The sequence below is a fragment of the Psittacula echo genome (genome assembly GCF_963264785.1).
Source record: "Psittacula echo genome assembly, chromosome: 7".
NCBI lineage: Eukaryota > Metazoa > Chordata > Aves > Psittaciformes > Psittacidae > Psittacula > Psittacula echo.
The window spans coordinates 20,216,521-20,229,720 of NC_137740.1; the positions used below are offsets into that span (position 1 = coordinate 20,216,521).

General features: G+C 39.6%; 1 protein-coding gene across 4 annotated transcripts in view; it reads right to left on the reverse strand.

Annotated features, from left to right (window-relative positions):
• MTA1 (metastasis associated 1) overlaps positions 1-13,200 on the reverse strand; it is an 82,718-nt gene that overhangs the window by 38,050 nt on the left and 31,468 nt on the right. For 3 of the 4 annotated variants that reach the window (XM_080623804.1, XM_080623806.1, XM_080623807.1), the window contains exons 6-10: positions 12,643-12,760; positions 10,949-11,051; positions 7,390-7,489; positions 5,743-5,931; positions 4,575-4,649 (exon numbers count right to left, since the gene is read on the reverse strand). In XM_080623804.1, the coding sequence (XP_080479930.1) occupies positions 4,575-4,649; positions 5,743-5,931; positions 7,390-7,489; positions 10,949-11,051; positions 12,643-12,760 (585 nt within the window). The remainder of the gene's footprint in view (positions 1-4,574; positions 4,650-5,742; positions 5,932-7,389; positions 7,490-10,948; positions 11,052-12,642; positions 12,761-13,200) is intronic. The other variant, XM_080623805.1, reaches the window with a different exon arrangement.

Consider the following 13,200-nt stretch of genomic DNA (forward strand, 5'->3'; position numbering starts at 1 on the left):
CTGCACTAAGTACGTAATGCTGTGGGCAATCAATAGACCAGATATGATGAGTTTCCTATTTTCTGACAGTGACTGATAACAGAAGGTACAAAAGAAAGGTGCCTGAAATGTAGTCCTGCACAATTTCAGAATAATCCCTTCACAGAGAAAGTGCTTTGCTAGGTTCTTGGCCAGTTATTAATTGATTTGTGCTTGAAGCATATTTACACTATAAATTCTTAATGTTGTCTGATGCAGTGATGAATGTCCTCATCCACAAAAAAGCCCTGGATATTTGCAACTCTTCCCTAGTAGTTTGGCTTAAATGAAATCTTTTGTCTTTCAGTTATTTATATACCTTAAGTATGCCCTCTTATTTACCTCATCATATTTTCCCCATCTATAAAAGGGAGATATTACCAATTTGTCTATCCCACAGGGACTAACAGATTAAAATACTAAGCACTGTACATTTAAGTTAGTACAAACATCTGTCCTTCATATATCCTCTCCCTAGATTTGATATCTTTCGTTCTACCCACTAAGCTTGTTTGTGGTCATTTTAGAAAGAGTGAACATTTATAAAGAGAAAATAACAGAAGAAACCCAGAAATGCAAGGGATGTTTCAAGGTCTACAACACAAGAGTTGGGTTGGTAAATACCACAAGGACACCTCAAACATTCTTAAACATTAAACCTTTATCATAGGGAAGACTAATTTCATTTTCTGGATTTAGAGGAGAACTTTCACACAGTTTACTCTTTTCCAAAACTCTGAAGATACAAGTGCCGCTGGGGAGCAGGCGAGATGGGACAGAAAAGTTAGCTAGTCTATGAGCATTTGTAAGAAGTGTTTCCAGCTGCCTGTGCTCCAGCAACACATCTGAGTACTGATGTGTGGTACCTACGGTCTCTGTCTCTTGCTTGCTAAAACTGCCACAGTTCCAATGTTAGTGTAGGAGGTGTTTGGGAATAAAATGCACTACATATGAGGAAAACCATTTCTTTGATGTTGTTTCTACTTTGCTAGCACACAGAACTTTATGAAGGCTAGTACATTAAGATGACATTCCCAGCTCTTGGCTAGGTACAAAGGGAGCTTGCTTCCCTTAATAAAGATGTGTTCTATCCTCATCAAGATTTACCCAGAGCTCTCTCCTTTATTTAAGCTCCCTATCTCATGTAGCCAAATATAAGGGCACTTCCACTTTCCCTACTATCTTCTCAACACTATACATACCTTAAAACTGATTGTCTATTCCTTGACTTTTCTGATTAAAAAATAGCACAGCAGAGATTGATATTTGATCTTTCCCCTCAAGTTATATGGTCCTCAAGCACAAATAAAAATTCAAAAAGTAAAATAAAGCCTTCAATTCCCTAAAAGCGTATGACTAATTCAGTCGTCTGCCACTGCTAACTGCCACGTCTCATGCTCTTCTCAACTGCATCTCAACAGTTATAAAGAGTTATGTTTTAAAGCTTTCAGAACTTCCCCTCATGATGCGAAAACAGAAGAATTTAAGGATCGGGGGGGGCAGGGAAGGGAAGGAAGGGAAATCAAAAATCACCCTGGAATTCACAACTAGGTAAGAACTCAACTTTTACTTTGGATGAAAACATAGACGTATCCAAACATCACATCAACTCTGAAAGAGTTCTTACATCTCTGAGGGAAGTCACCAAACAGCAGTTACTCAGTGGATGCCACTTCAAACATTTCTGAATCAGAAATATATACTCTTGTGAACTGACTCAGGAAATCCGTCTCAAGAAAAGGATGCATCCAAAGGAGGCACGGGATACTGAATTTGGAATGCATCTCCTGTTTTCTTCAAGAGAACTCTGAAAGGGTGTCTTTGACAGGACAACTCTTGGGATCTCTTTGGACAGACATTCACAAGCCTGCATCAGACCACAAATTCAGCATTGACATTGCAGTAGAATTAATCATTCTAGCAGTTCTGTTCTTGGAGGGCCAGTATATCTCTTGATACGACTGAACTCCTAATTACCTTGGGTAACCTTCAAAAATGTGGTATAGCTGAAGCCAAATAAAAATTACTGAATAAGAGATCCAAGTGCATGCTCCAAAATGCTCAATCACAGTATGTTACTCACAAGACAAGCAAGTGCTGTATTAAGCCTTTTGATCTTAGGTATACCAACATACATATACCTTATTGTTCAGTTCCAAGAAAGGGTCTTCTGTTGAAGTAAACTAAAAATTTAACTTCCTCAATGGCAAGAAACGGATGAATTCTGCTTCAGGATTATGACCATGCTTACTCAGTCCAAGAAAATCTCAAAGGAAATAGAGAAGGATGTAAACAGTTCCCAACTGGTTTTCATCAAAGGAGACAATTGGCTGATGACAAAGAACTTCATTATTATGTTGCATAACTCTGAGAAACAGACAGTATAAATGGAGTTTTTATGTTAATTCAGCCAAGGATTCTACAGGAATGAGCAAATTACCAGTATTTTTTTAAAGACAACAGCATATAGCCTTGGAATATAATTTAATCATCCTCCTAGAAGGAGGACAAGTCAAAGCGAAACAATTTGAGATACACACTTCTCGTATCCTTACTTAGCATATTCATGTACAAAAATGCTGTTAGCCCCAGAATCATTTTGTGGTATTAGAGTCAGGAAAAGAATCTACACAAAGCACTATGAAGAAACAGATGGAAAAAGTGGTGAGGGATGTGCTTTGCCAAAGACTCTGCACACATGAAGTAGAATATAAATGTAATACACCATTATTTCAACTACAACTTCCTATGCTTTCTTTGTGGTTATATACAGATAGCACTCCCACGCTTTTTATAAATGTTTAATAGTATTATTTGCTTGTACAAGCTGGGAATTTGAGATGAGGTCTTCAGCTCAGTTCAGACTTCATTGATTTGATATCTCTGTACTGCAATTTCTACCTGTTTGGCTTACACTCGTACTGTCTCCTAAGTCTAGAGCCTCTAAATGGAAGTTTTCCCCAAATCCCACTCCCTGGAACACTACTGGGCAGAACATGTAAGATACAGTACAACCATGACAGAAACCCCATTACATCGGAATATTACAAAACAGTAGAGAAACTGTGGGTTTGTTGGGTTTTTTAATTGCTGCAAGAACAAATAATCGAAGTCTTTCATGCAACTATTCCCTCTCCAATTTTGTCTATGTAGAAGAAAGCTCAAGAAAGTGGAAACAGCAAAAGAATTTAACCACTTCCTAATCAAGGCAGTTTGTCCAGTTGTTTTGCCTTCCCAGCACATAAGTTCTCACTTTTTCTGATACCTACCATGTTGCTAGATGGATTTTTATGACTAATATGGAGGACAGAAGATAAAAGGATTCTTCTCAGTGCAAATACTGATTGTAGAACAAGCTGAGTACATCTCCTAAACAGCTATAGTCAGAGCGTATAGCAGCACTCACTATATCAACAATACACAGTTCGATGGCGAAGGAGAGACCATGACCTCATTTCTCCAAAACATTTTTCCCCACCATGCCAGCTTCCATCACCATCCCACTGTCTTACCACCTATTCTTTTACTGGAAGCAAAAGTTTATACCAACAAATGAACTTGGGGAAATACTGGACTGAGGATGCTGTTAATAAAAAATATAAAACTGATGCAAAAAAGAGTTCTCATTTGTCTAGAGGATCCGTCTGTAACTTACACTTTATTCCAATCACGAAGAAAAAGGTAAAAATCACACCAAGGTGCCCCAAAATAGCACATGCTGCATATTGGTCAATGCCTCAGGCACTTTCTCTTTATCATAGGCTGAATTTCCAATGCAACAAGTTAAGGCTGGCCTTTTTTGTAATTCCGTTTCTTCTAATGCTTCAAATAGATGCTTAAACATAAAACTAATAATTATACTGAAAAATCCATTATAGTTTCTCCCTTCTTTTAATTAATTTTCCTATTAAATATTATAAGTAGCATCTAATAGTCTGCAACATTTTGCATGCTGCTTACATTGCGATTTCTTTAAGGAATCAAGCAGCCTTCATATTTAAACAAGCAGAGATAAAAATGATTGTAAACACTAGTCAAAGTTGATTCTGAAGTATAATGAGTCTGGGAATTTGAGCTATCAACACTTCCCAGACAAATGCTTTACTCGCAGTGCTTACATGGGGGAGCCTTCATGCATCTGAATCAGTCATGGGCAGGCAGAGATGGAGAATTAGCATGGGTGCCTGCTGTACAGCACTGCCCAGCCCCTAAGAAGTCAAAATTGAATTTAATGCTAATCTTGAACTCTACGGGTAGAAATTAACTGTATTCCTTTCCCCAAACTGCTGAATTCCTAAACAGACATTTGAAAGCTCCAAACAAATAAAGTGGAAGCAAACATGAAAAGAAAGCACAAACGCCAATGCTACATGTCTGCATCCACAGAATGGCTGATGAATTTAGTGACAAAAGAGGTTGTTCAGTGCTTCAGATCGTTACAGAACCCACCTATTGGAAAGGCTGAACCCCAAAAGGGAGAATGAAACAACGTTTGGTTTCAAAGTCAAGAAAAACATCTTCCATTAGAAAGAAATACGTAATTCTGACTCTCTTACCTGCTGAACGTATCTGTCTGTAGTTTTCCACATATAGTAATATTCTATTATGCTTGTTAAGGACTTCCATGGGAGCTGGGACATAAAGAAAAAGCAGCAATCATTGCAGGTAACTGGCACACAGCCTCACTGAAAATTCACATGATTCTTTTGACAGCTTCTAGCAGAGTCTTGCAACTAATAACCCTCCTAACGAAAAAAGACAGTCTGAATCTCTTAACGGCATTAGATACACATGGGACCCATGTTAAATTAAATGCCCTTTCAAAAGAGTTCTTTCAGTGTAGAAGTAGAGCAGGTTACAGGTAAATCTTCATGCTGCAGTGGCCCCACAGTAAACAATCCGAGAGGCACAATGTGAAAGGAATCCCACTGGTTCAGATTCTCTCTGAGCAGCAAAGACTCGAGCAAGAGTCACAGCAACACTGTCACAATTCTGATCTGCTTGGCTTCTATGGAGTTTGCCCATTAAAATAAGGTGATAACTACTAACAGAATTGTGCCCTGCCAGCTCTGTTCTCTGTGTGAGAAGCGCGAAGATTTCAGGACCAGTGTATTGTGCTGTTTCCAAGTCCCTCTGTCTAAAAGATTAGAGTATGGGACAAGAAACACTAAAACTACTTGGTTTGTTCCAGAGGACTCAAACAGCAACACAGTGAAACTTGGCTCTCTTTACTTTGCTTCATTCAATCTGCATGCTGAGCACCTAGGGTAGAGCTTTGGACAAACTACAGGACACTGCCCTTGGATGCCCAAGATCCCTTCTTAAACACCAACAGGCCCTTTCTGAAATCTCATTATACTAAGTGACTACATTTTCATGTTTCAGAAGGCTCAACACTTATTCTCCTTCAAACACAAATTAATCTACATCAGCTAGGCTGTCATAACACTTTCCTAAATCCTCCCTCAGCTGTAGTGGAGCAGATGATTTTAAATTAATGTCTCTAAACGAAAAGCTATCATCTGTGATTTTAAATTCTGACCGTATAACAGGCTGTCATCAGCATGAGGTCTTCCTTTCCCCAATATATAGCATGACACATGCTCCAGTTCAAAGCCCTCTTCTTCAACATGAAGAAAACCAACACAATTTAGACAAGCTGTAAACCAGCTCTGTCACTGATTAAAACAGGTCATCATGTGGGACCTCATTTTATATACTTACAAAATCTTGCTGAATGTCAGTGAAATCTTTTCCATATTTTTCTAGTGCTTCCTCAAAGAGGTTTGCCTCTGAAGCAGACCACTCCTCCATCTCATCTCTGCACAGGACTGGCCCACCTTGTGGCACAAGTGCAGAGATTGCCTTGGAAATGTCATAGACATTTTTGTGCAAAGTGTCCATAGCATGGAACTACATAGTTGTAAAAGAGAAAGATAAATGTCAGGGCAAGTATCTAGGGTAGAAAATGCTCGACGGCGAAACAGTAATAACAAAAATTCTGCACCAAGATTTGAGGGTGCAGTGTTCTGTACCTAACACAAAGTTCCAACCTTAGACTGCCTGTAATTGTCAGCGTACAAGTCTAATGTTCACTAACAACAGCGTGGTTTTTGTGGCATATCAATAATTCCTACTTAGCTATTCACCAGCACTATCACTGTAGCACTTAAGGTTGTATTATTATTAAATACACTATCCTCTGTATTTAGGAAAATATATTTAATTAATATATTTAAGAAAATACACAGGACAGAGACCCATTCACCCCCTGAGCAGGCCCTGTTAGGTACCACCCACACATGTGACATGAAGATAGAGGTCCAAGAGTACATTACTGTCAAATAATCCACAAAAATTGCATATAAGAAAAATATTTAAGTGCAGCAGCACAGGCATAAAGTCTCTTCAATGGCCAGAAATCCCCAGAAGATTCAAGTCAAGTCACACATCATAGCTGCTCAGGAAAAAAGAATTGCTCCCATGAGCAACTACTCCTCAGAACGCTGAGCTATGACTGTCTGCAACTTGTGATTTACAAGGGCTGAGAACACGTTGCGAGGGAGGAACTGGTATTAGTAAATGAAATTTTGGCTTTATTTCCTGAATTCTGCAGCTTTAATCAGGATGTTATTTGCCTTTCATCACACCAGTCTTGTGCACGGGCATAACTGATCTGAAGTGCTCTATCCTAGAATTTATTCTATATATGATTTCACATTACTCCAGTTATGAGGTGAGGCTTTGATAACAGTTCTCTGAAGACTTCATAAATTTTATTCAAATTTTCATTAAACTAGCATAGAAGTTCAAGTTTTTCCTTTCCTGTATGTACTCAGAATAATTTATGATTATAAAATATTAACAATGTCACCACTCCTCATGTACACTAAAATACAGCTCACTGAAGAGAAGAACTGGATCAACTGAAATTTCTTATCTGACTGACCACAAGCTCTTCCCCCAGATAATCTTGCCCAAGGATGCCAGCGACAGTCTGGTGCTGGGGAAGTGATGAGGAGTGGCTTCTGGCATTACAACATTGCAAGCAGGCAGATTTGCATGCTTCTTAGGACAGCTCCTTAGCCCATGCAAGAGATGGGCTGTGAAGCATGTCATCAGAACATTTTAATAAAACAGAACAAAAAAAAAAAAAATAGCTCCTAGACTTATCCATGATGGATCATAGGAGGCACAAGGCCAGAAAAAGTTACTTCATATGTAAATAAAGGGTTCCTTTACAAAGACAGGATCTGCTTCACAGCAGGACACAATTTCAATCCATCTGCTCCTCTTTTTGCCAACTGTTATTGCTGAGGTGAGTATTTTGCATTTCTCAAAAACTTACAGTCCTCTTAAAAAAGATCTTACCAGTGTGATGTCCCTGGAGGCTGCTGCAGCACTCATGTGCAAACTCGGCTGTCTGACAGAACTACTGCAATCTAGTGCTCGGGCAAACGTACCAACAGACCTGAAGGAAATTTAACGGAGCATTAACTTTAATGCAAAACAAGCATAAATATAAACACGCAACCAACACTCTTTGAGATCAGCAGACTCCATTTCTCACTAACAAGATTACATGGTTTGGCGTAGTTCTGAGCCAGTGATCATTCTCTTCAGATGTAGTTTGTTATTACGAACACTTTACTCGATTCATATGACCAAAGAGGCTTAGGCTTAGGAGGGGAAACAGTGAAAGACTCAAGGACCACAAATGGGGGAGTTCTGAAGTACTCTCTTATGCCTTATCTCTCAACAGACTTAAGCTTTAACAGAAACTGAGTACAAGCAACCTTTATGAATGGCAAAATCTCTTCCACAACAGCAAGAATAGTGCAGTGTTATCCAGAGGTAGAGAGAGATGCCAATATCAGACAGAAAAAAATGCAGTAACACAAGCTTTTTCCTGAAAGTTTCCGTAAAGTTAGTCTTTATTTTACAACTTAATATTTAATAATAAATATATACTATATAGCCTGCGTAAGAATACAACAATTCTCAAATACTTCCCACTGCAAGCCGTTCCTGCATCTGAGGTCACAATCCCTATGATGCTCCTTATCTTATTCCTAAAGAAATTAAGTTGGAGAAACCTTCAACAGGAAAATCAGTTCCAACAATTCCTACTCTCTTCACTGCTTGCTACACCACATGAGTGAAAAACTTGGGCTCCTGCACAGTAAACTGGAGCTGAATTCCTCTGAGCAACTACAGCAAAAACCAGGTGGGTTCGATTTTCTTCTCCACTTGTATCACTTCCTCAAATTAGTTGAGCACACAGAGAAACAAACTAGCTCTGAGCAGCACAAGAGCAGGAAAGGCAAATGCTTAAGCAGTAGTTGTCATCAAATATTTAAGTTTGGCCAAAATAGAAACCAGACTCCCCCAGTCAAGGTTTCTGTGGAGATTCACACTTCGCCCCCTACCTGGCCTCCGAGTCACCATCCCCATCCTGCTTCACAACTTCCCTACCCCCAGCTTTAGCTGAACTGGTACTTCTTGTGTGTGTCACTGGCATCTTATCATAAACTGGACCACTTTGCTGATTCTGGGTAGAAGCAATTTTTATACTGGTCTCCTTAGCGATCCTCATTATAGCATGCATCTTCAAGTGGCTGCATCAGCAAACCCAGTGGGCAGCAGTCAACAGCCAGAAAGAACCACTAAAAGCAGCCTCACCACTAAAGCCTACACACATTGGAACCCCCAATCACAAAGCAGCTCTACAGTCACTCTAAAAAACCCACTTGAAAACCCCCATCCACCGGGCACTTCTACCCTCTCATTTCCTGCTGGGTCTTCCTCACACCAACACCAGAGCACTGTGTGGCTCAATGGCAATTTGAATCAATCCTGCTGCAAATTAACCCAGAAAACAAAGATCTTAGCATTCTGGTGGTGTGCAGTATTTCACTTGATTAGAAGCAACTGTGAAGCCACAGCCTTGTCAAGAAGGGTCCCTTAAGAAGCAGGAATACCCTTTGCTTGGGATATTCCAGCTCTCCCCATCACTCCATCTGTTTGTTCCACACTGCTCACGGAGATGATCCTCCTGCCATTTTCATCCACTTTCCTATGTCCATCCAATCAAGTAGAATTAATCTGTTGCAGATAAATCTTTTAGTTCAACCAGTTTGACTTTACTGTTGACACAGGTCAAGGGAAACAGCAATATATCATGTAAGCAGCACAGTAGAACTTCCAAGAGCCTAAATTCTGTGGTGACTCCTCAGTGTAGCCAGAACACTATGAACTTTATGAACCTTAAAAGAGTCTACACAACAAAAAGCCCATATTTAACCAATGGCAAAAATATATTGATGGATTCTGAACTGTGAGATTTTCTTCAATGTGGACTGTAGCTGAATTTTAATTTTACCAGCCTGGTTTCACTCTCGGCTCCCTCTTACTGGACTCTCACACAAGGCCCAAGCAGCCACACAAAGGGTTTTAAGTGCTGCAATGCAGATTAACCATTTATTTATTTCTTTTTAAATTTTGGCCAAAGTTCATCATAATGGCAAGCTTTACCTTCAAAGTACATGGAAGAATTGCTGCGGGTGTGTATTTCTGAGTATACACACACTTTTCATCTTGAGTACTTAAAACACTGCATTTCACAAGGTCCTTCATTTACATCAATTCTTTTTTATTTTTCCTCAGTATTTCCCTGAGCTTGTATCATTCAGCATGTTGAACACATGTACTGCTATTTGATACAAACATACCCTCGTTGCATCGTCTAGAAGCTTTGACCAGAACTGGAGGGCTCTGTAAGGTAAACTGTTACACACAAGCTCTAGCGCTGCCTCTCTGGCAAGTATCCCATCGACTTACCCCACACCAGGCACAGCAATGCCATGCTTGGGAAAGTTCAGGAGAAATTTCAAAAGTGTGGTAACTCAACAAGGGAAAAACTAAGAACCAAAAGGTAGACAGAACTAGAGCCCAATTTAACAGAGTATCTGAAATACATGTTTAACCCTTTTCCAGGGCTAAAGGCCTTAGCTGAAGTAGGTAGCCCTGCAAGTCAGAGTCCACATCTATCAGACAGAACAGCCAATGAACAGAACCACTGGGAATAGCAAACAAGATACTACTAGCAGCTTGTAACTTCACACATCCCTTTCCTAACCATATACAGTAACTTGCTCCACTGACTACAACCAGCAAAAAGGTCCAACTATTCATCTACACACAACACTTTCCTTCCATGCAGTCCTACAAACTTACCTAAAAGACACAGAATTTGGAGTGTTACCTTTTTTTAGATTTTTCCTCCCCTCCCCAAATTATTCAGTCACCAATTTTTAGAAGAGCCAAAAATTTAGTACTGGCTTCTGTTCATATAAATGCATACCAATGAAAAAGCTCAAGAACACTTTTAAAAGGAAAAGCTGATCAATAAAGATTGCATTGGGCTTAAATGAAAGCACACATTTCACCATCTGTACAGATTTGCAGGTTTTTTTTTTTTTCCTTTATTGTGCCTACCTTTTGGAATCTAACCATTAGAAAGCATCCATGCTCCATCAAAAACACTTTACCAGACTTCTTAGCAAACTATTTCTAGATGTTAAAATGTCACTAGATTTGAAAAAGGGAGAAAATGCACAGAGTAATAAACTGTCAAGAATCTAATTCACTAAACCTTCCGCATGCTGGCTGAAGTATTTGAAAAACCTCACCAGGTACAGGAAAGTTTTTACATGCCATTTGCTATTCCTTTATGAAAGTGATTAAGTTGTAAATCTGAGTAGCCATGCAATTCCCAAGAAGGCATGTAAATGTCCATCACTTCAAAATGGAGCAAGTGAATAAAGCAACTGAAACCAGCATGTATACTAATAAAGCATAAAGAACATAAAAAGTGCTTGAAAGAGTTATTAACATTTACTTATTGAAAGGAGAGTTAAAATGCTCTTACCGTGCTACCACCAGGAACTGGTCTATCTGCTTGTCTACTAGCGGGTTAAACGCTTCCCAAACTTTTGTTTCAAGTTTTGACTGATCTCTTCCATCATCCTCACCTGGTTGAAAAGCAAACCAGAAATGCTTGGTATGGCTGTTTTAAAATAGAACTACCTTTTAGATTTTTTTATCTCACAATAATTTAACTGCTAACCCGTTTCAGTTACTCTGCTTTAACCAGCCACTGTAAAAATTTCATTCATTTACTTGCCATGACAATTTCAGTTTGACAGGCACAGCAACACACCTCATCTGCATCAGACAATCAGATTTTCAAGCACTGGTTTAAAGGATGCATGTAATAGCAAACAGAATACATCCTTCTCCTGACTAAACAGTTCCTCTTCTGCCCCTTTGCTCAGCTACTCTTTTACCTTTATCTTGCAGCAGTTCCAGGACACCCTTCCAGCTGCTCTGAGCAGGCAAAGAGTAGCTGGGTTTCAATTTGCATCAGCTGCTAAGGGGGAAATCATGGCATCAGACTCTTGCTTTTGTATTCCTGACTCTACACAAACCAAAACACCCTGGAAAAATACAGGAGCTTTTGAGATTTTTTTTTTTTAATTTTTTCTGATCCGTTTAAAACATCTGGAGATTATCCCTCTCTGAAGACTGTTGGCCTGCTGAGGGAAGAGAATGCCTTTCAAGTTAGTTCATCCTCACTTAGGAGGCTTACTCAGCTGCTGAATAAATACCAGTTTCACAGACAAGTTAAACAAGAGTCCTGACCAATCTGTTTGCCTGTTCTAACATTAGCCTAACAGTATCAGCAAAGCTCCTAAGCAAAGACAGAAGCATCTCACTGCTTTCACATCTCTTCCCACACAGCCAGAAGAATGTCTTTCCAACATGGGCCACAACTCCTGCTCTCTTAGGAGAAGCATCCCAACAGACCCTTCCCCATGTGCTACATGGGTCTCAGAAAGGAGCCATTAGACACCAATATTCCCCATCCCTCTCAGTTTCTCCACCCACTTTTGGATCTGCAGGGTAGTGCAATGACAAATCTAAAGTTAGTTACTATCTGGTAATTAGTATCAGTTACTACTGCTACTCCCTCTGCCTTGGGCCAGGGTCCTCGTGGTCTTACTGCTCAGTGACACAGTGGGAGCAGGCAGAGGTCTCAGAACACACTCAGGCCAGCAAATTCTTCCTCCTGCCTGTTTTGCAGGTGAGAAGTCTAGGCTGGCAGCCAACACTAGGGATGGGGAGAGAGGGCTCTGAGGAAAAGGCATCCAGCAGTAACGGGCAAATTGATGAGGGGAGACAGCATTTAACTGGCAGTAATTTAGGAGGGGCTCTTATAGGGAAGTGAGGCTTGATTAAAAACACAAAAGGCTTTATAGCCGCAATAGAAATTTGTGTTTCCCATGGCAATTGTGAAATCTCTTACTAAAAGAGTACAAGCTCTGAGAGAGCCAATTAATTCAATTTGTTTCAGCAATTTTTTATGATTTGGACAAATGCCACTTAAAGACTGGTTTGAGACATAACTAATTGTGTTTAGTGGGCAACAGCTTCAGTTACCAACAAACCAGGCTGTCGATGTACGCATGACCTGGCAGTGGAAACCTCCACCTCCCACACCTCTGCAGGCTGCACACATAAAAGTGGCCACATTCAATACTTGAAATGAATTATGGAAATTACCCTCTTTTAGTAAGTCTGTTATATCTGCCTGGTATCTGTTTCCAACTCGGATCTCTCCTTTATCAGCGAGTAGGGTCTTTTGTTGAGGATCATATACTAGTGAATAAAAGAAGAAATCCTAAAAATAAAACAAGAGAAAAGAAGTAAACAGTATTATTAGCTTTTTACTTTCAGCTTTGTATACATACTAGAAAGCTTTTACATTTTAAGTTTGATTACCCATATACAGATTTTAAAATTGGGTGAAGAAACAATAAATGAACCACTGGTTTTAAAACCCCACACTAAGTGCTGCCACTTTCTAAGTGTAACAGCTCTCCCTCAAAACCAGCGATTTCCTTAATATACAGTCTTTGAAGCTGAACAAAGCTCCTCTTGCACGAATGAGGCTCAGAAAGGCCAGAGATAAATTTTTAGTAATACCAGCTGTTTCAGAACACAAAATTGCACTTTCTCATATACCGAAATAGCAGTACGAGATGCTAGCGACTTATCTGCACAAAAATACTGGTACAAGTTAAAGCGTAACTTCAGAGTGTTACCAATGAAACACTCCAC